This window comes from Bradysia coprophila, chromosome II, assembly GCF_014529535.1.
Source record: "Bradysia coprophila strain Holo2 chromosome II, BU_Bcop_v1, whole genome shotgun sequence".
NCBI classification, from domain to species: Eukaryota; Metazoa; Arthropoda; class Insecta; order Diptera; family Sciaridae; genus Bradysia; species Bradysia coprophila.
Window position 1 is genome coordinate 3,859,001 of NC_050735.1, and position 26,338 is coordinate 3,885,338.

The 26,338-nt window shown below is 35.8% G+C and overlaps 3 protein-coding genes across 3 annotated transcripts; all 3 read right to left on the reverse strand.

Moving 5' to 3' along the window:
* Positions 1–46: 46 nt before the first annotated feature.
* LOC119066858 (E3 ubiquitin-protein ligase ariadne-1) lies at positions 47–5,842 on the reverse strand. Its single transcript, XM_037169532.1, has 8 exons — positions 5,421–5,842; positions 2,828–3,040; positions 2,553–2,768; positions 2,212–2,487; positions 1,033–1,190; positions 829–952; positions 515–741; positions 47–294 (listed from the first exon to the last, which is right to left on the reverse strand). Exons 1-8 carry the CDS (start codon positions 5,637–5,639, stop codon positions 213–215), a joined length of 1,515 nt encoding a protein of 504 aa, XP_037025427.1. The 5' UTR covers positions 5,640–5,842; the 3' UTR covers positions 47–212.
* Positions 5,843–8,397: 2,555 nt separating this feature from the next.
* LOC119067013 (neuropeptide SIFamide receptor-like) lies at positions 8,398–12,964 on the reverse strand. The gene is made up of 7 exons (XM_037169742.1): positions 12,826–12,964; positions 12,581–12,762; positions 10,948–11,092; positions 9,867–9,975; positions 9,606–9,809; positions 8,773–9,000; positions 8,398–8,626 (listed from the first exon to the last, which is right to left on the reverse strand). Exons 1-7 carry the CDS (start codon positions 12,951–12,953, stop codon positions 8,495–8,497), a joined length of 1,128 nt encoding a protein of 375 aa, XP_037025637.1. The 5' UTR covers positions 12,954–12,964; the 3' UTR covers positions 8,398–8,494.
* A 7,216-nt stretch (positions 12,965–20,180) lies between these two features.
* On the reverse strand, positions 20,181–26,000 carry LOC119066822 (myb-like protein X). The gene is made up of 4 exons (XM_037169477.1): positions 25,828–26,000; positions 22,277–22,375; positions 22,015–22,197; positions 20,181–21,894 (listed from the first exon to the last, which is right to left on the reverse strand). Exons 2-4 carry the CDS (start codon positions 22,362–22,364, stop codon positions 20,576–20,578), a joined length of 1,590 nt encoding a protein of 529 aa, XP_037025372.1. The 5' UTR covers positions 22,365–22,375; positions 25,828–26,000; the 3' UTR covers positions 20,181–20,575.
* Between the last annotated feature and the right edge of the window lie 338 nt (positions 26,001–26,338).

Genomic DNA, 26,338 nt, shown 5'->3' on the forward strand with positions numbered 1-26,338 from the left:
TAATTAATAATAATCAAAACAACTTGTAAAAATGAGTTTTTGTTTGTTTTAAAGAAATTTCCATTAGAACGAAAATATAATGATGAAGGGTTCTAATTTTACGCTTGGGTTGGTTGGTTGTTTTTATTATTTGAATTTTTTTTGTTTTAGAATAATTAATAATTTATTGTGATTTTCAATCACTCCAATAAAACAAACAATCTCTTTTTTATCTATTCTGTGTAGTCCCAACAATCTTTCTCGTAACCTTCGTGAACATGTACTAGTAGGACATTTCTCCTTTTTTCGCAGTATCTAATCGGCGTCAAGAAAAGAGAACAAAGAGAAAATCAATTAATTGCTCCTACACCAATTTCAAAAGGGAAAATTGAACAGTGAACCACTTTTGGGATTGAACGGAATTTTTCGGGATTAAAGGGGATTTTTTTTTGGATTAAACTGAATTATTTTAGAATTAAATGGCAGGTGATCTCCTTATCGGAAAAATAATAATTCTCACTTTAGTCAGACTCACCTATATTTATCTTGAACTTTCTGTTTTATGTCAGCCAAATTCTCCGATGTAATATCTCGTTCAAGGTATTCGGACAACTTTTCTGTGGCTGTTTCCAAATCACGTTGATTATCTTCGAAGATAAGTGATTGGTTGTTCTTTCGCAGATAGTAGGCAAACACATATGTGTACATCAGCGTTTGACGGCATTGACACAATATATCGACAGCTTTCTTCAAAAATTGGACCTGCAGGTGTTGTGTGGAACAAACGAAAAAAGAAAATTTGAATTCCTTCTGCCACAATTTCTAAGCATCAAATTAGACAAACAGTACCTCAATCCAAGACATGTTATGCTGTTGCATTTCCTCCATTTTAGCCTTTATTGCTGCATATAATTTGTTCTCGAATCGAAGCGATTGCATGTGATTCATGTATCGATTGTAGTAGTGAAGATATCTACGGAAATCACAATTTGCGGTAAGTCAATGCCACATAAGCGATCAGTGGCTCAATTGACAGTGAAGTTAAACATTTACCTGGCTAGGGAAAATCTCATTTTCTCTTGGGCATCACGGGCTGCTCGAGCTTCGTCCTCGTCGTATCTGTTGCAGTTGTACCAAGATGAGCCATGAGGTTGCCAGGAACCCAAACACACCCAACAGAAATCGTGTTTGCAGTTTTGATTTTTACATATCTGTGGGAATGAGATTCACGGGAAAAGCATGAGACCGAGCCAGATTTTACATGAATTTTCGGGAGGACCGTTTAACAGAGAGAACAGACGTTCAAATTTTGATTATCTTTGCCGTACAGAGCCAAAAAACGGAAGAACAATCCGCACAGTGCACAGTGAAAAATGTCTGTCTTTGTGCAAACACCTTCGAAACACTCTCATTTAATCGGTCTATCAGGACTAATTATTTGGAAATGCAGTAGTGGCGGGAATGGAAATAATGCCAAAGCGGTATCCTAGTGACCTAGTTTCTGGTTGATTCCTTCGTACAACAATTGGATATCGCTGACAAAGCACCAGAAAATGTATGGACCAGAAAGTCAGTTTTAAGTTTTTGGTTACCGGTAAATTTTGACTATGTTACCGGGAAGAAAACATTATTTCCATTCCCGGCTAGTTGGGCACGTCCTGATTTTCGAAAATTGGACATGTAGAAACCTGTTAACGACTTAAGTCGAACGATATCCCAAAGACAAGAGACAACTTACAAGCATTCCATCAGTCAAGCATCTAGACCGAAGACTTCTATTGGAAGACAAATTTATAGGAGACAACGACGAACATGTCTCTTCATTACAATGAAGGATGAAGAGTTACGTATACGTATACATGGTTGACTCAAGTTACCACACAAAAGAAAAATATTTCCTCTACGCGTTGATCTTAACCGATTAAAATTGTTCACAACTTGATACTGTCGACGTTGTAACTTTCGATGCTTGCTCTTGCTCAACGGAAAAAATAGTATATTACTGTATAAGGGAAGGAATTTGATATTTCGTATCCAGATGAGCATCCAGAGATCCCGAGGTACTTTTACGCATCGTGATACGAAATATCAAATTATTTCCCGAGTGTAGTATGACGTTTTCCTGCACGAAGGAGAGAAAGATTTTTCCCTAGGGAGGAAAGTCCATTTTCGCTCCCTAGTAAAGGAAAAATGCAGAAAAATTTTCACGACAAAAAGTGGATTTCAACTCACCATGTGATTACATCCGCCATCCTTCTCTATAGTAACATTACACTTTGGACATTCTTTCGTATTCGCAGCGATCCACGTGGATGTTTCCGAATCATCTGCACATTTTTTCATCCATTTCTTCAACAAGCGACATTGAACCGGATCGTGCCAATTTTCACCGCACTCAAAGCAGAAAATGTGCCCGCATTTACATACGACGGGTCTCGATTCAACGTGCATTACCTTAATCGCGTATGTGCAATCAGCTGACGGACACCAGCGAAGCAGACGATTGCACTGTTAGTGGGGAAAAATGGTCGAGTGAAAATGTGTGTTTAATTTTCGGCTTAAATGGGACGTACCTCAACAAAACTGTTCGTTATGAGATGTTGATATTTTAGTTTCACTCTAGCGTCCGGCACAAGATTCATTACGGTGACATCATCCACAAGTATATCACAGCCGTGAGCGGCACACGCAATCGATTGACCTAATCCTTCTTCCATAATTTTTGTGGTTAGATATTCGCCCCAACATGCCGTGCAAAATTTATGACCACATTTCAATCCGGTCATCATCTAAATGCACACAAAAAATGAAAATTGTTTGTCGGACAGAGATTGTCAGTTTCACTTACGCTTGGCGGAAAAAATAGGAAACAAATTTCGCATTCTTCAGTTCCCGATTTTTTAAGCTTTGGTTTTGTAACATTGCTGGGTTTATTGAATGGATTGATGACATGTGCTTCACGGAAGAAGCAATCTTGATCGTCATCATAATATCGTTCCATTAGCTTCTCCTTGTCCCATTTGAAATGATTGAGTAGAATTCGAGCAATTGTGCCGGGTATCTGGAATGAAATGAAATGTTTTGAATTGTCGAAGTAGGCTCAAGAACGACTTAACACATTGAAATTAATTGCGGCTTGCCAACTTTCGGCACCCTGGACTTTATTTAAATAGTCGAGGAATGCCTCCAAATAAATTTCTAAAAATCCAAAACTGAATTCTAGATTTTTAGAAATTTATTTGGAGGCTTTCCTCGACTATTTAAATAAAGTCCAGGGTGCCGAAAGTTGACAGGCCGCAATTATTTTTAATGCGTTAAAGCGAGAAAATGTTTCAAATAACGAACTGGAACACTCTATGTAGGTAGACCAGAAATGCATCGTATTTGAGATATGAATAATTTGTGCAGAACAGAAATTTATTGTTTATATAGCTATTTAAACACGGAATAGGTCCGATCGAGGTCAATCAATTTAACTCGAAAATACGGTTCAAGATAGATCAATTGCACTGAAGCTGTGACGACATAGGTATTGATGACATTCTGAAGAAACGACGAGCTCTTGGAAGAAACGTAATTTTTTCCTTGTCGCTTCCTTGCCTCTTCAAAATTTTGTAGAGGGGAACTTCCATTTGCAAAATGTTAAAAAAACAACAAATTCCTCAAGAAAAGTGGACTAGTCGTAGTTTCTTCAGAAAGTCGTCGTTATTCATGTCGTCGAACTTCAGTAAAATGTCAGGTCAGGCTGTTGGATGTAACGTTTACACATGCAGACATGTAATGACAGACTTAAGGTGACCTGTGACCTGCCCGGTTACAGGTCAGCTTTGACCTGATTACTACATTCGATTATCAGATCAATTCATGTCGGGTAAAATTGACCATATCAAGCTCAAGTCGGAAAAGGACCAGGTACTTTCAAGACAGGTTTCAGGTAAGACTGACCTGTTCCGAATTTGAGACTCAAGGACATTTTGTGCCATAAGTGTTTCACCTTGTCAAGCTATTAAGTGCAGTCAGTAAATCTTTACTCGAGATAATGCATCACATCTTCGGATTAAGAACGGAGCCGCGCCGCAACCCTATGCTAAAACTGCTAGTCGGCATGGTAGCCCTTTCTTCTAAAATTAATGAACATTTCGAAGCTCTGAACATGGATAACAAATTGTCGCTACATTCAAGTGTTTGATGAATCTGAGCTAAGTCTATCGTGTACTAAGACACAATAGAGTGTTATGATGAAAGAGAAAGAAATATTTTGACAAGTACCCCAAGACAACTTATAATAGTCTTCGGTCCTCTCGCTCTCAACGTAACATATACAGTGTTTAAGGAGAGCGAAAACCAATTAAATTTAATTGGTCTCGGGGTCAGCTGTCAAATATTCATCAATGAAAAAATAAATTGAGAGTTGAGCCCAGTTTAAATTTGTATGTGATTTCTCTCATTTTGATGTGTGACCCCGAGACCAGTTTAAACAAAGTGGTCAAAAATCGCTCTCCTTAAACACTGTATTGAAAGAGAAAGCAATATTTTGACAAGTACCCCAAGGCAAGTTATAATTAACTAGTCTTCGGTTCTCTCGCTCTGATCATAACAGTCTATAGAAACACTCTCAGCTGTCATGACAAACCCTAATAATAACAAACACACATGCCATGGTTGAGCGTTGATTCGTGATTTAATTCGTGTAAAGTAGTGCGGTCAGTTCAACTAACGAGCATTTTCTTTTTTCAATGTTTTATTGTTGGACTCACTGTCACGTTTGGCATACCGCGTGGCACATGTGTTTTAGGATTTTTGAAAAAAATTTACCTCAAACTTTGCACACCATCAGGGTCGAAGGTCTCATAATAAGATGATGAAACCGTAAAAATGAATAATGAGATAAAGGAACCGGAAACCTTTAACTATTCGAAGGCCCTTCATTACATGAAGGGCATCAGTGTGAGTGTTCTACATAGCTACGAAATTTATATTTTAAACTCGATCCGTAACAATATGATTGAATGTAACTGTGTTACTGGTTGTTGCGCTGTGCGGTACTAAATTTAACTATTTAATGGATCATTAATCGCCAATAATACCAAAACAGAAATGTCAATTGGTTTAAAATTATCGAAAATCAAAAAACCAATTCAGTGTTGTTTGCTACAACCTTGGTGGTATATAATACGATCCCAATACATATGTGTATAAATAAATCAACACCTCATCGTTCACACGTCAAATAATGCTATTTACGCGTTGAACAAAAGGATCCAGAATTTTGGATTCCATCACCCAAAATAAACTTTTCTTTTACGACAATATCAATCACAACGAGACCATTTCTCGCAAAAGCGCATATGAAAATGCGAATGTAAATTTGAGCAATGAAAACAAGGAAGACCTTGAACCAAAACAATGACAAAAAAAAATTTGTAGAAATTTTCATTTACCTCAACTACAGCAGTCACTTCCCGAATGCTATCCACCATGTGCTGGACAATTTGGTCCGTGGTCAATACTTCGAATGGATATTCTTCTGGTTCCGATTGCCGTTCCTTCGATATATTGCTTTCGATTTCCATTGCAAAATCATCGCCATCACTAGAGACATTTCCCGAATCGACATTCTCATTGTCAAATGTAGAATCGTCATCCGATTCACCATCCATTATCCCGTTTACGTTACTAGTTCGTCCTTTCAACAATCGTAATTTATTGTTTATCGTGTCAAGGATTTCGATTCGAAAACTAATTTAATTATCGCAAAACTTGCAATTTTGAATTTTTGATTTCTCGACTAAAAAAATTCGACTTTGACGTTCTTTTTCTTCTTTTTTTTTATTGAAATGGTGCCAACATAAGGGCTTGATTGGAAATGAGTTTTTTTTTGTTTTTCGTTTTCGTTCTAATGTTTTAGTACTTGTAGTACATAACCCAAATTCATTTTGTACTAGATCGGTGACAGAGACATAACACCACCGCCTTTATTTGAAAATATAATTTATGTTGTCTTGAGTCAGGCATGATAGTGAACTTGTCTGTCTCCCTAGGACTCCAGCACTAGTCTTTATTCCAATACATTCTACATTCTACACAGTAATTACAGAACGGGAAAATTAAAAAGAAAAAGAAAAAGAAGAATAATTTGATCAATGCAGATGGTAAATTTTGACACTTTTCGGAATGCTAGCGTTGACAGACATTGCCTTTCTTCCCCGCTGAATATCCAGTGAAATCCTTTCGAACAAATAATGTCTCGCCTTTGCTTCGCCTATAAGTCTAGTCAGGTTTGAGTCAATCTTGTTGAGTAAATTTATAGTTTCCTTCGCCCATGGACCGAATGTCTTCACCCCTGATGGCGACGAAATGGTAATTTGTCTTTATCAATGAATATTTGGAGAGATTTCGAGCGACAGCACTTTCTGAGGTCATTCCAAGCGTTTTGATTCGGCCAGACAAGTTAGAAACGCCAAGTGAATCCGCGCAGGTCGCATCCCAAACAATATAATTCAGTTGGCTCAAGCAAGGATGGCGGCATGTTGATTGTTCCCAAACCTTGATGCAATGTTCGGTTCAACTCGGCTTGGCAGAAGTATTTTCCCGGACTCTTTTTGCAATGAATACCGTGCCTTCCCAATTCGTCTACAGCTTTGCCTCACACACATTCGAACGGATGACAAATTTTTTATCCGAGACTTAGGCCAATACATATTCGCATCACATCATTTTTCAGAAATTTGTTAATATTCGGGCTAGAAAAAACGTTCAGCCAGGCTCCTGACGGTGTATGGTAATCTGGCACACAGTGCTAAGACACCACACTTTTCAACTATGTAAAAGATGAACTCGAACAAAATTTTCCGTTACCAAAATTTCGTAAAAAAGAACGTAAGTTGATGACAGGGACATCTTGTTTTGCAACATTTCAGGCTTGATTCCACTTGTTCAATGCTTCCATCAGGTAGGGGATATTTGACTCGTTGTCCTGTTAGGTTAGTGTAGACGCGATGTCTTGCATTCCATACGCTGGGATAAAGGTGAACGAACGAATACCTAAACCACCAAAGTCCACTGAATCCATTGTGTTTCGCTCAGCTGCACGTTGATTATGTGTTCCTATGCCGACTTCAGCTGCATGTCCATATCTTGTAGCAAAGCAGCAAATTTCCAAAGCGGGGATCATCTGAGCAAGTACACTAATTTCGGTATCCCATGTATTTAGTCTCTCTGATATTAGTTTTCTATTAGTTTTTGGCAAAAAATAGTTTTTCTTTTTTAAGTCAGTTTAAGTTTTATTTCATACAATTTTTTTCTTCATTGAAAGATTTCCAATTTCTAATACTTTGCGATAAAATTCTTTGTCAGGTAATGCTAATAGTACAAGGAGTTAGCTCTATGGGTGCAAAGGCTGGTGGAGACTTGTTGAACTTTAAAAATTGAGATTTTCGGAAGGCATATTATATAAAGAAAAGCTGGAAATGAGTTGTTTTATTATAATCTTATTAAGTTTTCAAAACAACAAATGCAGCAAGCGTTCACCGCGTGCTTTATGCAGGTTCTTAGGTCGCTCTTGAAATATTGCTTCAGTTATGTGTTCAAAAGACACTGATACCGTGAGTTACATTAAATGTGGTACCGTTGAAAAGTTCAGAGTTCTACGGTTTCAATTTTTTTTTTTGTATAAATAATAGGTTCTACCTATTTACCGGCTCTATCTATCGAAAATCGACTGTTGTATGACCTTCGGATAATCTTAACTTTTAAATTTCAGCGAGTCACCACCCAGCTTCCCTTGCATCCATGGGACTAATTACATACAAATGTATACCAGCACCATTAGCGAAGACAACATGGTAAGATTGACTCGTTAAGTATGTGTATTTTATGTAGCTGGAAGCGCGGGGTTCCGTAAAACACGATAGAAACTAAAAGACTAAACTATAACAACATTTAATCGCTTAAAGCTGCGCCGACAGTATATACCGCGTCTCTACTTCGATGTTTAATTGGTTAATTATTAAGAAACACAACCAGTAAAAATGTCACCGGGCTTCTGTCGAAATGGGGAAAATGTACGGAGCAGAGAAATTATAAGTTGGTACGCCTGTGAGAGGTAAAGGCGCATGTCAAATGACGTTTAACACGCTCTCATAATAGAGACAGACCAAAGTTAGACAGTAGTTTCTGGAATTCATGAAAATACTTTTTTTTTCAGTAAACATTAAAAATATATAATCTGTCATGTAAATTGTTACAATAAAATATTTAGATGAACATTCAGCACAATTTGTAACGTTTATCTCGAACAGGTAACACAGTACAGCGAGTTTATTATCAATTTATCGACATCAATTTCGATACTGTAAATGGTAACGGGCTAACTATTCAGCACAGTACTTATTTACACCTTTTTAGTGTACAGTATAGTTGGGTAGTTGGGAGACATTACCTTTACACTTTTTATCCACCTTGGCTATGATTTCGTAAACATTTTCATCAAATAACGTTAGTTGATAGTTGATAATTACGCCCTTGATTCATTTAAATCTTTGTGTAAATGGTCCCTTGACTTATATGCTTTGCCGCTAAAATTTTGTAGAATTATTTCTTCTTCGTTCTTAAAACATCTGAGTAAGAAATATCTTCTTATCATTTTCTGAAAGGTAACAAAATCATTAGTGATAAAGGTGCAGTTCGGAGAAGTCTGCTTGTCATTGAACTGACCCTGACGTGTGTTTACATTTTTCTTAATTAAAAAAAAATGAAGACAATGTCACAGCAATATTGAAATCGCTATTTTACCGTTAATCTCATCCGAAATCGCGTATCCATGTGTACAAACAAGAATGGATTTATGCAGGAATTGGCAGCTCCCATCCATTGAGCAATCGGTACAATGACATAAATTGTCGACTGAATATTTTCGTTCAGCAAGAATTCATCACCAAATTTTACAATAACGAAAACGCAGTATAACGGAAACCAGGATACTGCAAACGTTAGGATAATAACGAACACCATTTTCGCCACCTAAAATTTGATTGTTTGAATTATGAAGTCGTAAATTTCATTTAAACAGGCTGAAGTTCTCAGAAGAGCTTTTTTTTCGTTAAGCGCCCACATCCATAGTAAGAGTTAGCCACTATAGCAGCTGAAATGTATTGCGTACTGGGAAGGAATTATTAGATCGAGCAATTTCAACCCAAATAACTTTATTCATTCCACATATTCCACAATGTGGAATCCACATACATTACTACTACAACAAAACGATACGTTGCCGGTTATTGCGACTTGTCAACTTTAGGCACACCCGAAAGTGCTAAGGGAGTCGAGGAATACCTCCAAATAAATTTCTAAAAACCAAAAATTTGACTTTCGATTTAATTTATTTGGAGGTATTCCTCGACTCCCTCAGCAATTTCCAGCGTGCCTAAAGTGCCTGCTCAAGCATTATCCCCTACGTGATAAGTATGGAAACGCCGCTATCGAATGAATAGTATAAATTGGATTCGAACCGTTGAACCATATAATTTCATGGGTGTAGCTGCTTCCAAATAATTTGTCATCAGGAACGAAGATTTCAAAAAGTAGGAAATAGTATTTTTGTCACCTAAGGGCACTTTTTTCCGTACCTTCAGCCGACTTTTGTTAACACAATTAATGACGCTTCGCTGATCATTGTATTCGCCAGGAACGTTTCTTCGTCTGACACTCTGCCAAATTAGGATGTAGCATATCGATATCACGACCAGTGGACCCAAATAAAACATCAGAACATTTGCAATGATGAAAAATAGCTTTTCATGCGTTGGTGATGGCCATATCTCCGTGCAAATCTGTTATTAAATTTTGAGAGTCAGCGAATATTGATGTTGCAAAAGCGATAATTTCACCTCTATATTACTACCGTTTTCCACTGTCTCCAACTCAAATACGTATAACCAAGGTAAGTTTATAGTTAATGCCGTAATCCAAACAGCTAACACAGCTTTTAGGTAGTACCTAAAATGATACGAAATTGGTTGAACCAAGACAAAGCTACGAAAAAGTAGGATTCTACGCTCTGTGTTTCTAAGTAATTTAACCGAAGATTTGGAACAAGTGGACTGGATGAATATGCCTTATACGTGGAAGGTTTTGCTGTCGACCGTTCGATTATACAAAAAAGAGCAAAATAACGCTTTCAATTCATTCAGGACCGTAGCTAGGCTTTTTGAAATAAAGGCGTTTCCTCGGGCATTCCTAATGTCAGGTTCTACATAAATTTTGACAAATTAAAGAACTTCAGAAGTTTTCAGAACTTTTAAAGAAGACCCTGTCTCGTAGGACATCTTAGCATCATACAGAGTGGCTAATAGCTCAGGCTTACGAAATACCTGATGAACCTAAATTTTCAGGTTCCACGGTTCGTCATGTGGAATCACGACAATGAAAAACTGTTCAACTAGGACGAATATGAGCAAAATGGTTAGTTTGGGTAGCCTTTACTTTAACCACGTCTAGTCTAATTGTAACAATAATATTCGCGAATTTTCGGTAATTTCTACGATTGATAAAAATAGAGGATGTGTTGAAAATCCAGAAATTCTGAAAATCGAAAACATTCGAAGTAGTAGATTACGAGCCGACGCCAAGTACTATCCACCAGTCAAACGAAGAATTTCGAAGGAAGAACGAAATATATTTTGCATACTGAAGCGATCTTTATACTTTTTCCAGTATCTCTACCTTCAATCCAATTGAATATGTATTTTCCCTGAGTGCAGCTATCAAAAATATAAGTTTTATTCTGAAAGTAGGTTTCCGTGTTCTTCTTATCGTTTCTCGTGGTATTCATTGTACTTTGATCCGAATGGAAAACGGAACATTGTTTATCTGATTTATCGGATCGATTTGTATTTTTTGGTTCGGCCTGAGCATTTTGCATTTAGCGAGATATTTTAATTTATACCAAAAGAAAACCTTTACAATTACCTTTTCGATTTCTTTGGCACCAATGGTGACGATATTGCCATATATCTATCAACAGCTACAAACATCATTGCATTAACGGAAGCCGAAACGGAAACTCCTTGTAGATAAGATACGAGTTTACAAAATACTGCACCGAAGATCCATGCTGTACATAAAAAGGAAACAACAACAACAAAAAACGCACTTAAACAGAAGTACGTAACTTGAGAAGAATGGAATTTAATTTTCCCTTCATACAGTCAGCATAGAGAAACCGAACCGAAAATCTTTTAATCATTCTCATGGTTTATTACCCCCTAATCAAATCCGCATGTAAATGTGTACACAATGTGGAAACCATGTAATAAACAGAGGCTCCTCCATCGATGAACCGTTTGGCAAACGAAAGAAACGAAAAAGGATGGATGGATATTTTAAGCGTTCTATTTGAGAATTCAATTTAATGTCGTTTAATTTCAATATTCCGGTTTATTGTTTACAGTTGGAGGAGGTCTGACACGATTTAATTTAGATTGTTGTTCCGCATCAATGTAAATTTATTCGCATTTTGTTTTTGCTTTAGCATGCCCGCGCGTTAGCATAGCGGGCGTGACGCAAGGCTAATTACAAGAAATGTTAATAAAGCGTTTTGACGTAGACTGCGAAACCATATTCCGCAAATTTCGAAAGTCTCCAATTTAGCCTTCAAATGGCCTCCAAATTTCCCTTTAAAAAATCTGGGTAATTAGGAAATTAAGGTCAGGCGAAAATTGATTGAATCAGCCTCAGTTCTTTTCATTTCAGGTTTCAGATAAACCTGACCTGTTCCGAGCATAATGTTGAAAAATTCTGGCACAAGGATTTGCGTCACATTTCCCTCAGTAAGGGTTTTCCACGGTTTATAGTTAGTTACATCACCCCCCAGTTTACACTTCGGGTTGATTCAGTCATGGTGATATTTCACCTCTCTCATTAATTGATTCCGTTTGGGAATGTTGTTTAAGTTCAAGGTTACTCTATGTTATACACACTCCATTTCATTCAACCGACTTTGATTCTCCATCATCCAAGCATCTTGAATCGATGTAATATTATGTCGAATAAGAGATGAGTAAGTGCCAAGAAAATTTTAAAGGAAAACAGCGAACAATTGACACGGTGGGGTGAGAATATAAGATGAACGAAAAGAAGAAATTGTAAGGGATGATTTTAATAATTTTTGTTCGGAAGTAATTTGGTTTTCCGAATCACGCGGACAAAGTTAAAATTAGAAATGGTCTTGAGTATGCAAACGAGTGCGAATCATGTCTTAGCTCTTCAAAATTTATACTTGTGGACTGGACGTTTTTCATATTGAGGCGGATCGGAGTGTAAGATAATTTTACATGCCACATGCTTCGAAAACCCTACTTTTCATGTTTCAAGCACTAGTTACGACGCCCAAAGCATGTAAAATCCTTTACATAATTCAATATAAAAATGAAAAGTCTTGTTTTCGTGTGTTTATTCACCTCGGCTTCGCCTCGGATCAACAAAATTCACACGAAAACTCTGCTTTTCATCTTTTTATCACTAGTAATGTAAAATACTATTTGGTTATCTGGTGACTAGGACCCCATAATATGCACACCAGCTCAATTTTAAGAAACTTTACCTGGAAATATGTTTGCAGCTAACGTAAACGGCAAGCAGAATATTAGGACCAATAAATCTGCAGCTGCTAGGTTGATTATGAAATGGGTGGTCAGTCGGCGCATGTCGGCACTCTTTCTTACTGTAAGAAATATTGCCACATTACCGATGATGCCAGCGATAAAGACAAAAATGTATGCAACGCTGAAAGAAAGAAAGCATAAGCGAAGCGGTCATAGATTCCACCAATATGTTTGTATAGATTACCTTAATGCAATGGTAGCCTCTAGCCCATATCTGAGTGCGAACGGTTCGTAGTCATAATTGGTTACATTCAATGATGAATTCCAAAATGTTGGCGATGTTGTAAATTCGATCAAAGGTCTATTGTCCATAGTTCATTCATATACGTTGAAACTTGTAAGAGAAACAATGACGTTCGTGTAAAATTAGATTTAATTTGATAAACATAGACAGCAAATATGTACTTCATTTTGGATATACTTAAGGGTAGAATAGATAAATGTTTGATCTTCTCGTTAAAATTTAGAAAAGTTTTTCTGCTGTTTAAGACTTTACAATTTACAATGTCTTCACTTCTGCAGTAAGCTCAAACATGCGTTGTATATTAAACAAAAGTTTCACGCAAAGAAAGACGTTTCTGCACCTCGTCGAGAAGGCAGTCACAAACCACTTGAGATGATCGTCCTAAGTTATAAAAACAATTTTTTTTGGTAGCCACTGACAGATACCCTAGCAAAAGATTATGACAATATATTTTATTGCATTGGCGTGAGGTAAAGTTAACTTTACTGCACGGATCCAAAACTTTACCTCAAGTTTTTGAATAAAATACCTTACTTGACAACGGGGCAAATGATGGAAATGGTACTTCTTTACCGACCTCGGCTACGACTCATTTTCCCCATTGCTAAGTAATGTACTATTTTTACCTAGTGTTATCGCGACATCAAACAAAACGTATAAAACGTATAAAAATTATCATTTAAAATAAATGGAAACATTTTGAAAAACTAAACATTGTTGCTGACTTATGCGGTTAGGAAAACTATACTATTGATGATTGTACGGGTGATGGTTACTGGTTACTGCCTGCTAAGCAATCGTTTTTATTTTACGTTCACAGTTCATTCTTATGTACATTACAAGCCAGTGCCTATATTCGCGAAAATATTTTCACGAATTTTCTCAAATTTTCACAAATTTCTCAAATTTCTGAAATTTTCATGAATTTTTGCAAAAAGTTTTGAGAAAATCGCGTAAATTTAAAAAAAATTGCAAAAATTTAAAAAAATCGCGAAATTTTGAGAAAATCGCAAAAATTTGATAAAATCGCAAAAATTTGAGAAAATCGCGAAAATTTGAGAAAATTGCAAAAATTTGAGAAAATTCGTGAAAATATTTAATAAGCTGTACACATAAAGGGAGTCTCTGCGATAAAAACATTTTCACAGTTCTCGGAACTTGGAGAGGCATTACCTAGAGAATGTATTTTTTGTTTGAATGCCAGAGTTCAATATTTTCCTTATTGAATAAAAAAATCTTTTTCTTTCAACTCAGTGACGGAATGTCAAACGTAGTTTGCCACTCGGTGATAATTGTAATGTAGTTTTTACGAGACATGTTTTTACGAGAGCTTATGCGAGTAGTACTGCATGTCAAGTATAAACTACGGAGCATGGTAATGTACAATTATCAACGATGTGAACACTAAGTTTTTGCTTTACATATAAGTGATATAATTTTGCTGGCAAATTCATTGTATCTCTAGGTGATTTTTGACTTTAGCAAATAAGTACATTCAAATCGTTTGCTCATACGGTACATATGTACACATCTAGAGCCTAAAAAAGCGTTTGTCACTCAGGAGCATAATAGTTATTTTCATAGCGCATGCTTAAATGCATTTTTTTAGCGAATGAGCCGGAGGAGAGTGCTGGAATTGAATTCGCTAAAAAAGCCTTTTAGCATCAGTTAGGAACAACGAAGTCACGATATTTCAACACTGGTTACGAAAATTAGTGTTGTTGCTCACTTCATTAGACTTAACAACTGGTACGAGTCTGAATTCGCAAAAGAAACAAAAAAATTCTAATAAAAGAAACACCATCAGGCATAAATGAGGGGAGCAAAACGACATACATATATGTTAACAGGATAATATAAGTTATATATTTTTCAGCTTAATTTCAAACAATGAAAAGTTTGTCCTTCATTATCTGTATTATGATAATAATATACATTTTGTTTAACTCAGCTGAATCATAACACATAAAAGTCATGAAGATATATGTACGATTCGTTACTCTATTTTAAGTCGCTTTTGCCTATAACAGATATACATGGAATATTCGTCTATCTGCTTTAAACAATGGAAAATGTAACATTCATTGTCATTATTATCATCGACTTTTCTGTTCTCGATTTACAACACCAAAAATGTATAAATTGTATCTGTAGGCGAGAATATGGGGCAAACGTGCAAAAGGCAAACTCAAAACATTAAGCAGAAAGGAATGTTCAAAATTTTCAAGATTTTCATTTCATTAATTAAATTGTCGACATTTAGATAATTATTAAGTGTGAAACATTTAAGCCGCCAAATTTGATTCGACGTTGATTCTATACGTTCTTCCATGTTCCCAGAGCGAGCTCAACAAATGTTTCGTCAGATTGTTCGATTGCTTTACAATCACTTTTACCATTGACTTTATTCGAATATCTGACGATGTATATACTGTCTCTCCGCTTTAAAAGAAAATATTTTTCTCAATATAATTCCTATCAATATCTTATATTGCCTCGGATATCGCGTATAAATATTTTACAGAAAATCAATGTCACGGCTGTATAAGTGTATAATGGAGGCTATGGATGTTGTATTCTCATCTCATACAGATACACAATGTGAATAATGTGATACTTCATCAGACAGAAAACAAAGGGATTTACCGAGGTTCGCCTCCATATTTTCAAAATTTTCGAGATCAGTTTTCTACGGTCTGGGGTAACGTTAGGATGGGAATGGAAGGAAATGGTGTTTTTAAGGAGTGGCACATTATTGTCAGCCGTAATTTCAATTTTTAAATACAGTTTCTACACATTCTCGATTTTCCTAAATTTTCTCGGTTTTCTTTAATTGTTTCTAATTTGACAAAATAAAAAGAACGAAAAAATTTCTTCATTTTCTGAAGATATTCTTGATTTTTCAGAAAATTTTCTCGATTTTCTTGAATTTTCTCGAATTTGGTAATATGAAGGAACTCGAAAAACTTTCTCAAACTTTCTCTTTTAGGCGAGAAAATAGTAATTTTCTACCCTCCGCTGAATCTTCGGAACTCTTTGTTGTGAAAAGCGTTGTGTTTACCTTGATACGCTCAGATCAAAATCAAAACCTTTAAAACACGATTTCCCGTTTTCCGCTCGTTGCACTATTCTTGACTTTCGTGAAATTTTCTCGATTTTCTCGAAAAATTTTCTCACATGCATAGAAAGGTCTTAAACTGCAAATATAAATCAGCAAAAACATTGTAATTTAGATGGGTATCAATATTAGTGGCTACTATTTCTATGTTGCTAAGTATACCTACAACAGTAGTTCCTGATACAAATCTGAGCCCGTTTTCTAAATTTTTTGCTAGTTGTGGGTTTGGTTTGATTACACACTTGCTGTTGGTTCGAACCTTCCTGTACTAGTTATGTAGTTATTAACTACTGTAGTTCAGGATGTCCTTTGGGTGTTCTAAAAATTAGTTTATGAAGAAACCAGAAGCTAAATTAAACAACCATTGTCCTTCCATATTTAGTTTCCTATACTGCGTCGGGAAATCTTTGCCCAGGCATACTATACAATGTTTAGTTTTCTTTCTTTACAATATAAAAACGAGCTAACAAAACATAAAAATCTACTACTTCAGATGATTAACAACAACAACAAAAAATTTAATCAGAAAAAGTAATAGATTTTAAGAAGCTTTTTGTATGAATTAGGATGAGTAAGCAATAGCATCTTTTTTATTCAGGAAATCATTAGCCTACATAGTAGTTTATAACTGTTGCATCTCTTGGATCTCTTGTTAACTCACTATCAAAATATATTTTTTTCCAATTTCGTTAATGCAGTCCAGTTCTTTGATGTGTCTTTCGAGGAAAATTTGATAAAAATTGTAAATATCGTTTTATCAACAATGTACAAAGTTCAAGACCTCCGACCGAATAAACCTATTTAACATGTCCACCATGAGGGTAAAAAAAAGTCATATGATGTGTGCAAGGTGTGGTTTTATCACATAAAATACAATAAAATAATGTTTGACCGAGAACTTTTGTTATACAGGTTGTTTGAAAAAAAAAATCTAGCGTATGTTCAACATACTATGTTATGCTAGGTTTTTGGGTGGCGTAACCGCTTTATTTTATTATTTTCGAACAAAAATTACAGAGACAAAGTTAATTTATTCATACTGTTTTTCGCTATACAAGTTTGTTTCTCGTTTTTTTTTTGTATCCAGTAGGAGTATAGCAAACAATGTATGTGGGAAATATTGTTTCATGAAATTAAATGATCTGTTCTAAGGATGTTGGGCAATCGAGATATTTTTTAGATATTGAGGCTGTGTTAGTGTCAGTTGTTTGCTTATTTACCTTTCAATGCATTGAGTATCAAGTGGAGAAACGGATGGCTTTTTGAACTCAAATAGGACCAAAACATCGATTACTTTCGAATCTAATACTACCTTTTCACAAGCTCAACCCATTCACATTTACACGTATTTCTGAGAATTTGAAGCACTTGGTTCACATCATCTATTGATAATAATAAAAACTCTGACATTTCGCATAGTATTGTCTGCATAATGTTTGAGGGTTCAATTTAAAAAAAACGGAAAGACACAGTGGTTCCCTCAACACAGTCACAGGGGTTCCCTAGAGGTATAAATAGTACATTATTTAGTGCTGCTAAACTTTGTTGAGGAAAATGGCGTATGTATCTATGGGATTATGGTGGAAAATGGATTTACTTGGATCAGTGTGTACTTCGCCCAAGGGCTCGACATCACAATCACACTCTTTTCCATTATCAGTACTCTTAGAAATACGTACAGTGAAAGAAAAGTGGAATTCGCCATGTTTTCTGATTTGGGAGGTTTTGTGCTTTGTAAAGTTGATTCCACAATAATTTATTCGTCACTTAAAAACAACATCAACTCTCAAATCAGAAACCATGTCACTATCAACGTAGTGACTATTGGCAGGCGCCTGCCAATAGCCAAATTATTACTACTAAAGATGCTTGCGGCAGGCGCCTGCCAATAGCATCTCCCTTATACAAAATGCTATTGGCAGGCAAACTTGCCTGCGAATAGTGTTTTTTCCTTTTACGGAGGCTATTGGCAGGCGCCTGCCAATAGCATTTTTCCTTTTACAAAGACTATTTGCAGGTGAAATAGCCTGCCAATAGCATCTACGCACTAAAAGTTAGTTTTGTCGGCTGTATACTTGATTGTAACAGTTAATTGAGTTTTTCGTCGAGTGTACATAGTTAACATTACATCTTCACTTACCACTTTCTCCAATCAAAGTGTTGTCAGATTTGAATAAATTGACTCATTTAGAGTTGATGTTCTGACCACAGAGACATTGAATATATCCCTTTTTGATCGGTATATTGTGGGGAAACATCAATTAATTACTTCAACCAAAACTCGGCTTTCTTACAATTTTTTCTTTAAACTTTGTATGCCTGCAATCATAGCATGATGATGTGTTTTTCTTTCTCCATTTTACCAACAACAAAAAATTTATTCCGCCAGAACACACCGTAATATACTTTTTTATCTTTTTTTTATAGCCACAAAATATCTAAATGAAAATTTCCTCTTTTTTACAAGTAAATTCACACTATATGCATGGTATAACACCTTACGCACCTTAATATTTTTATGATCAAAATACAATCGAGCGACAATAATCACATTTTGCGAGAACAAAAAGGAATCCAAAACTCAATTTACCGAATTTTATTAAATTAAAAAAGAAAAGCAAAAAACTTTTTTTGTCGATGATACATTTAATTCACAAAATATTTTCCACTTTCTCACAGTTATTTTTCGTTAAACGTGAGGTTCTTTTTGTATCAAATTCTATTGACCAAAAGCTCTAAGATGGTAAAAAGCCATATCGCTGTTTTTTCCCCGTATCAAAAGCGGACACAAAATTTAAATCCTTTTTTTTCTCTTCTTTCCGACAAAATAAAATTATTATTGCGCTCAATTATATTGCAGTCATAAAAATTCTTTTTATTCAAAATTTTTATTCGAAAATCGTAAAAATATTCACTGCCAACGAATAGACGCAAAAATTATGAAGTGTTACGCACGACTTTCAGCCAACGAATCTGGCTTTCTTACTATCAGCTAATGGTATATATACACACCAAACAGCTCTCAGGGAAAAAGTATCAATGGAATTATTTGAATATGCTCCGTTTGCAGAGTTTATACGCTCAAATGTTGGGATAGGGATGCGTAGTATAATGTGTATTCATAATATTGAAAATATTGTGTTACATTACACGATAAGTACGAAAAATTGGCTTATAGGGTCTTGGGATAAATAAATTTCCGACAATTTTTACGCTCTTAAGCTATCATAAAATCTAGCGAAAGATTGACGAGAAATATTGTAAAATTGGTGTTATTCTGCTTTCAGTTGAGTGCCGATGGCGACTATTTCCTGAATTTAATTCAGATAGCTCTGCAGATTGTTACGTCCTACTGTTAGCTAATTCGCTAATTCGTTTTAAGAGATATGGTGACGAAAAAGGACACTCTGTAGAGTTCTAATAAAGGTGGTAGGTGTGGATCTTGTATTCTTAAAAAACTGTGTAATTTTCAGTCGAAACAGGTCTATAACAGCACTACTTTCGACGCCCTCAGCATGAAAAATCCATTCTGGGTTCGATTTAATTCAGATTTAATTTCATTGATTCAATTTCCCTTATAATTTCACTTCAAATTCTAAGTTCTAAGCATCGTTTTCGTGTGTTTATTGACCTCGGCTTTGCCTCGGGATGACCATATACCATCCCATTGAAAATCTCAAAAATCTTGAGTTGTACACTTTTTGCGCTTTTTAATCCAGTGTTGCTGAGCATCATCTGTACTATTTAAAAATGTCTTGTCAGCTGTTATCGACAAAGATGACAAAAATAAACGATTCTTTGTGGATGGGGTTTTCTTATTACTATAGCAGAATGGATGTTAAAAAAACGAAGTAATAGACTTTGCATCCACCATTAAATTTGAAACAACAAAAGTAAAAGATTAATTAGTTATATGTCAATCAGAAACTTCGTACGTGTTCAATGTGAATTCCGTTGTCGTAACTACAAACTCGTTGTCAGGTCGGACTTGTTTGCTATTAGGCTAAATTGTGAGAATGCAAAATAGTCTTTTTGATCCTAATGTGTCCTCCAGGTATACTGCCCTGTTGCGTCCAGCCCCATTTTTTTAAATCAAGAAACTTTTTACTCATTCTGTATTTCCACCATTTCCACAGACACCTACAACAACGGGTACCGTCCAGGAAAAAACTTCCAGTTTTAAATTTATCGGATGGATTTTTATTGAATCAAAAAATCAAAAACATTTATAAACGAAAAGAATTAACCTACACATCGATTTCGGTAGACAAAATTATCTCTAATTTCTATTCGAATTTAGCTGAATCTTTTTTTTGTTAATTTTTACTCTCTATCTAAACCATCCATGATATATGCCATCGAACTGATTGTCTTCAATGTGCTCCTTTTTCTGAGGTACATGTTGTGGAAATACGGTCAAAGATTACTTATGGCATAACATTTTTGAAATCGCAGTCGCAACAGACAAATGAATGAGCACGAAAATAAATAAATAAATAAATAAATAAAATAATAAATTAGCTACAATTGTCCTAACAAACACACACTGGATACACAATCAAGTAAAACGTTTTATTCAGCCTTTGCTCCCTTTGCTCTGAAGATCCGTGACAGTCCAAGTGTCTCACCGATGCTTGCGAACGTAATGTCATCCTCTTTCGTCTTCGTTTTATTTCCTTTTTCCGGTTTTTTCGTTTCAGTTGCTGGCTTCTTATCCGTATCGTCGTCGTCATCTTCATCTTCATCCTCCTCGTCTTCGTCATCGTCTTCATCTTTTTCCACTTCATCATCCTTTTCGGTACTATCTTTTTCATCCTCCTCTTCGTCGTCCTCCTCCTCCTCGGACGTTGTGTCTTCCGTCGCTACTGCTTCGTCTTTTGTACCGTCACCTTTTACTTCGTCATCGTCCTCATCATCTATCAAACCAACGATAGTCGTCAACAGTCCGTCGTCCTCTTTCTCAACTGGTTTCTTTTTTGTCACAGCTACAGTGGATACTTCAACCGGTTCAACAACGGTCTCTTGAACTTTTTCATCTTCCACTAAATCATCTTCTTCAGCAACTTCGTCACTTTCGCTGACTTCCTCTTCGTGAACGTCCTTTTCTACAGTTTCATTGTCGGATGAACTGGAAATGATGATCATATTGTCGTCATCTTCTTCCGAGTTAATAGCATTGCTAAATTGTGGCACTTGTTCGATGGTAACTTTCTCTGATGGAATTTCATTACTTTCCATCAATTGTTCAGTTACTTGGTTCACGGCTGTCTCTTCGTCATTGTTTGTCGATTCTGGTACTTGAATGACAACAACTTTCTCTGGAACACGCTGACCGGGTTCTAGTCCAATCACTATCTGATCTTCATTTGGTTTTTTGATTGAGGATTGTGATAATTCGAGCAGAGCTGACGTATGTTGAAAATTTAAATTGTTCTTATCCAAGACTATTGGCTGAACCGATTTCAATGGGACAACTTTGCGACGAGAAATTTTGTTTTGAATTGATGATTTTTTACCAGGCGTGACGACAGCTTCAATAGCAGCAGCAGCTTCAGCAGCAGCAACGGATGCAGCAGCTGATGCAGCTACAGCAGCCTCAACTGGTGCAGCTACAACAGTCGGTACAACAGCGGAAGGTTTAACTTTTGGTTTCTTGGTTGTAGTTTCATCCTCGAATAGTGCTTCAAAGAAGTCACCTCCGAAAATGCCAAATGCTCCTTCATCCGTATCGGCATCAGCTTCTTCAACGGCTTCAGCGGCTAGTGCTTCGGGCTCGTCATCATCAGTATCATCACCTCCAAGACCGAATAAATCGTCGTCATCGTCATCAGCCTCAACTGGTTCTTCCTCTTCCTCCTCTTCTTCGTCGTCATCGTCATCCTCTCCTACAACTGCAAAAGAGAAGTGAATAGAAATGTTAGTGGCAGTGATATACATTATTTGAGATCCTCATTAGGTATTCTTTTCAATTAAATTGATTGGACTCGGTAATTGATGAAAGTAGAACTAACCCAGTCCGAGTAGATCATCAACGTCGACCTCATCTGTGGGTGTAACGGCGGAAACGGGCGCCACTGACGCCGATTCGACAGCGGTGACGACAGGTGCAACGACAGCTGCTGCAGCATCCACTACCGGCTGTTGTTGTTTGGGAAGAGCTGCATTTTTTCGACCATATTTCAAAGCTCGACCATCTAGATAAGCGGAAACATTGACCCATTTAAAACGTGAAACAGATCGTTCACATTGTAACATAAAAAAAACGAATCTTACCTGTATCAACCGGTTTCGATGCGGCAAACGCAATTATAATCAAAATAAGCAGTACCTCAATCAACGTTGAGAGTTTCATTTTTTTCATCGAAATTGTTTCTGGAAGTAAGAAGAGGACAGCGTAAGAATTTTGATTAAAACCAATTCTTAATGCAATAAATTATAGGATCGACCCCAAAAAAAAGTAATTTTTAAATCAAAAAAACAATAATCTAACTTCTGTTTCGTTAACAATTCGAGATGTCTTTCGTACTCTACCCATAACTAATAACTCAGTTTAACACGTTCATTTCGATGTCGACGTCTTATAAACTGAAAGTCGATAATTTTATTCAAATTTATGCATTGGAGTCTTGGATGGAACAAGCATCTTCCAAAATTTTGTTCAATTCTTCTCATATTATTAATTTTGTTGTTTATTTACTTCTGAACTCCTATGTGTACGCCTCTATACGCGAGCCCAATGTATCCATTGTAATATATATAACTTACAGTTTTGGGTTGACGAAAATGATAGAAACATTTTTTTTGTATATTCAAATCACAACACAACTCACTTGTGAAACATTTTTGAAAATATAAGTTCAATGTGATCGTATTATGTTATATCTGTTGCTGAAGCAGCTACCTTTCACATCTTTCTATTGTCTATACATGCCGGTTAGCGTTGATTTGCATAAACCTACAATTGGCTGCCTTTTTTATGATATATACGTTTTCATACTTTGCGAACAAGTTTATGCTAAAAGTTGGCAGTCAAAGGCTATAAAAGGTATTGAGGAAAGTTGTAGATAAGAAATATTGGAAGCCGATCGTGTTTCTGTAGATTTGATGAAAGCATTCATGAAATTGGTGTTTCGGAATAATGAAATGGGCACAAATCGGGGAACAGATTACAACACATTCAGGGAAGAATATTTTACGGAAAATATTTATTTACGTTGACTTTCATGTATATGGTAAAATGTTGGGATGATGAAACTGCTGAGGTTTAAGATTTTGCATCAATAATTATCACAAATAAGCAATTAGGTACATTCAATTTAGTATTCGCCTAGTCGGTTGGCCTGTAGGTAGAAGCGCCACATTTTTTTATAGTACTTCAATCTCACTGGACTATTTTTTTGTGTAACAACTTCACAATGATTCATTCCTATGAAATGTCTTTTTATGAAGAAAAGTACTAAATTGTAATAGATTTTACCATTAGTTTGTAAACTTCATTCTCCAACCGACTTTGTTTAAACAAATGAAGTAATAGATTTTTCCTAACTAGTTTTGAAATATCGCGTCTTCGTTGCGTATTTACGACGTCGTGTAGGAGAACTTACGCACAACAGGATTTTTCGATTCCAGACCCCACTCGTACTGCAAACGTCTCATTCGCGAAAAATCTGGTATCTGAATTAAATCAATACGATACGCTCGACGTTTCCAAAAGGTAACTTTTCTAGGATTCTATCGATGGTATAAGCAAGATAGGGATAAACCCAAGGCTAACACGAATCTGTAAAATCCCATTACATCATTTGACTTTTCGTAAATTTATTTTCACAAAATGTAAAATCATACGAAATTGCGTGAGCTTTGGATCTACCCCAAATGTGTTCGATTAGCTGTGCAATTTAGTTTAATCTTCCAAAGAACCTTTTTATTTGTAGATGCTATCAGTCATCATCTCTTCTCCAAAAAAAATTATTTGTGGTTCAAGGAAATGATGAATGAATGAACGAATAATGAATTCACGAAACAACTTCGTCAAGTCATTCAAGATAGAAAGTGTAACTCGCCAAGAAAAGTGATTCACTGCATTTTCAAAAAATTGAAAGTTTACACGCGCGACGCTTTTTTTTCTGTTTGTCTAGAAATTATATGGGCATGCCTCCGGCATGCAATCGATACCAGTGCGAACTGAAAAGTTAAGAGGTCCAACGTGTCAGAAGTCCAGTGAGTACTCTGTATCGCGTACATTAACATTTCTCATTTTGAAATAATTTTCAATTTGTGTTTATGGTTGTGGCTAGTAAAAGTGTGTCACATCATAATACTGTATGAACTGATACTTAAAAAAATGGGCAAATTATTTTAATTAATGCTCATCAATAATCATTGGGTTTCGGTTGTGTTCTTTATTTAATAAGAAATAAATATATTTTTTACCGTTAACCACCGCTTATACCATTTATACCATAACATGAGAAATATTTTTTTTTCGCATCACCCAATGTATTTAAAAGACATGCGACTGAATTCCACTTTAAGAAAATGTAAATTTTTACCGAAAAAAAAAGTTGAATTGAATGAAATGTGTCTTATGAATTACGGAAATGTGTGTCGATAATAAAAGACGAAAATAACACCGAAAGAACAGTTTTGCCAGCAAATATATTGCCACAGTCTGTGAAAGTTCAAAAAGCTATTACTTCATTCCTACAGAATGTGCAAAGGAATGAAGAACGTGAAGAAAAACGTGTACAGAAAGCTCTGTGGGTATACCATTAACAGGCTCATTCAGCAATTCTATTTTATCCCGGGTCATCTCATTTCACTTCCAGTGAGACATTTTTGGTTGAGGTCGTACTTTACTGCGGTAAAAGCAGGAAAGAGTGGGTATTCTTCAGTTTTGTCGACACCTACTGCTCTTTTATTCATAAAAAAAATTAACTGATGAAAGAACCATACGTGTCCGACTTCTGTTGCATGTCCGGAGACTGGTATGCTCTATTCGGTTTCCTTTTTCGAAATTCAAGCATCTGACGGCCGGAAACCGGAATCATCTTCTATTACATTGAGTCGAACTATTTTTAACACATTCAAGCAGACTAGACAGTCTAGATACTCCAATGGTTTAATTTGTGAAAAAAAGATGGTCTCAGCATCAGAAGAACCACAACTAACGTACTTTATTCAGTCAACCATTCCCTTACACTCGGTCAATAATAATATTTATCGAAGTGCTCATCAACAGTGTGTATGTGTATCATAATTAACACAATCAATGTAGGTTAGCTAAAGCTTAACTGATCATCATTTCCATTAATTAAACAATTCTCACTCCATAAGCCTCACCTACAATTGGTTTTTCCTATTTCTTCGTGGTCTTCGATTAAAAATTTCATCTTTAACTCAAATGAATTCTCTTTTTCAGCAAAAAAAAACTTTCTTTTCTCTTCTGTTTGAACAGTTTGTACAACATTATACTGTACTGAAGAAACAATTCAATGTAAATATTTGAATAAAAAATCACTTCACGTTTTTAGATTCACTTCAATGTGTTCGAAACTCAATGTTAAATTTTCAATTTAGGTTTATACTTTCTTCGATCGACAAAAAAAACCAACTCTTTGTAGATTGAAGTGGGTTGACCATGACCAATATTCATTGTCAAGGACGCCCGTATGCGTACACGTATAATATTTGTGTTCTTTTTTTCGATTCGATTTTTTAGGTCATTGCTCATTGCGCTACGATGAAGATGTTAAGATAGTGGAGAGTAGAGATCGACTCAACATTTAAGTTAAATTATTGCGTTCGATTTTGTTTCGACTTACCTTTTTTAACAAAAACTCGCAAAAAGCAAAAATTTCAATCAATTTGAATATTGAATGCTTCACAAAAAATGGACAAAAATTTTCTTCTCTTCGTTAATCGCACAACCAATTCACTACCACGACTTTCTTGATCGCACTTCTTTCATCGACTAATTTCTTCAATGGTCTCTTCATTCAAGTCGGTTTCACGCTAATAACACAAAATGTGTTCCACATTGAATTCCGGTCTTGGTGTGGTGCTTCTCTTCGACTATAATGTCTCTCGTCTCGCACCAATGAATGGGTTCTTATTCAGACTTAGAGGAGAAGATACACACAAATTAAACGTACTGTTGACTTTGGTGTACGCTTTGAAGAAGAAAATTATTTATTAAAATCGGATAAAATAGCCACTTTGTTGTAAAGTATAAATGGGAAAAACGACGATTTTTGATTCTTCATTATCGAAAGACAGAGAAATATGAATAATTTTAAATGGAACATTTTTATTCGTCGAATTTTACTACGTGGT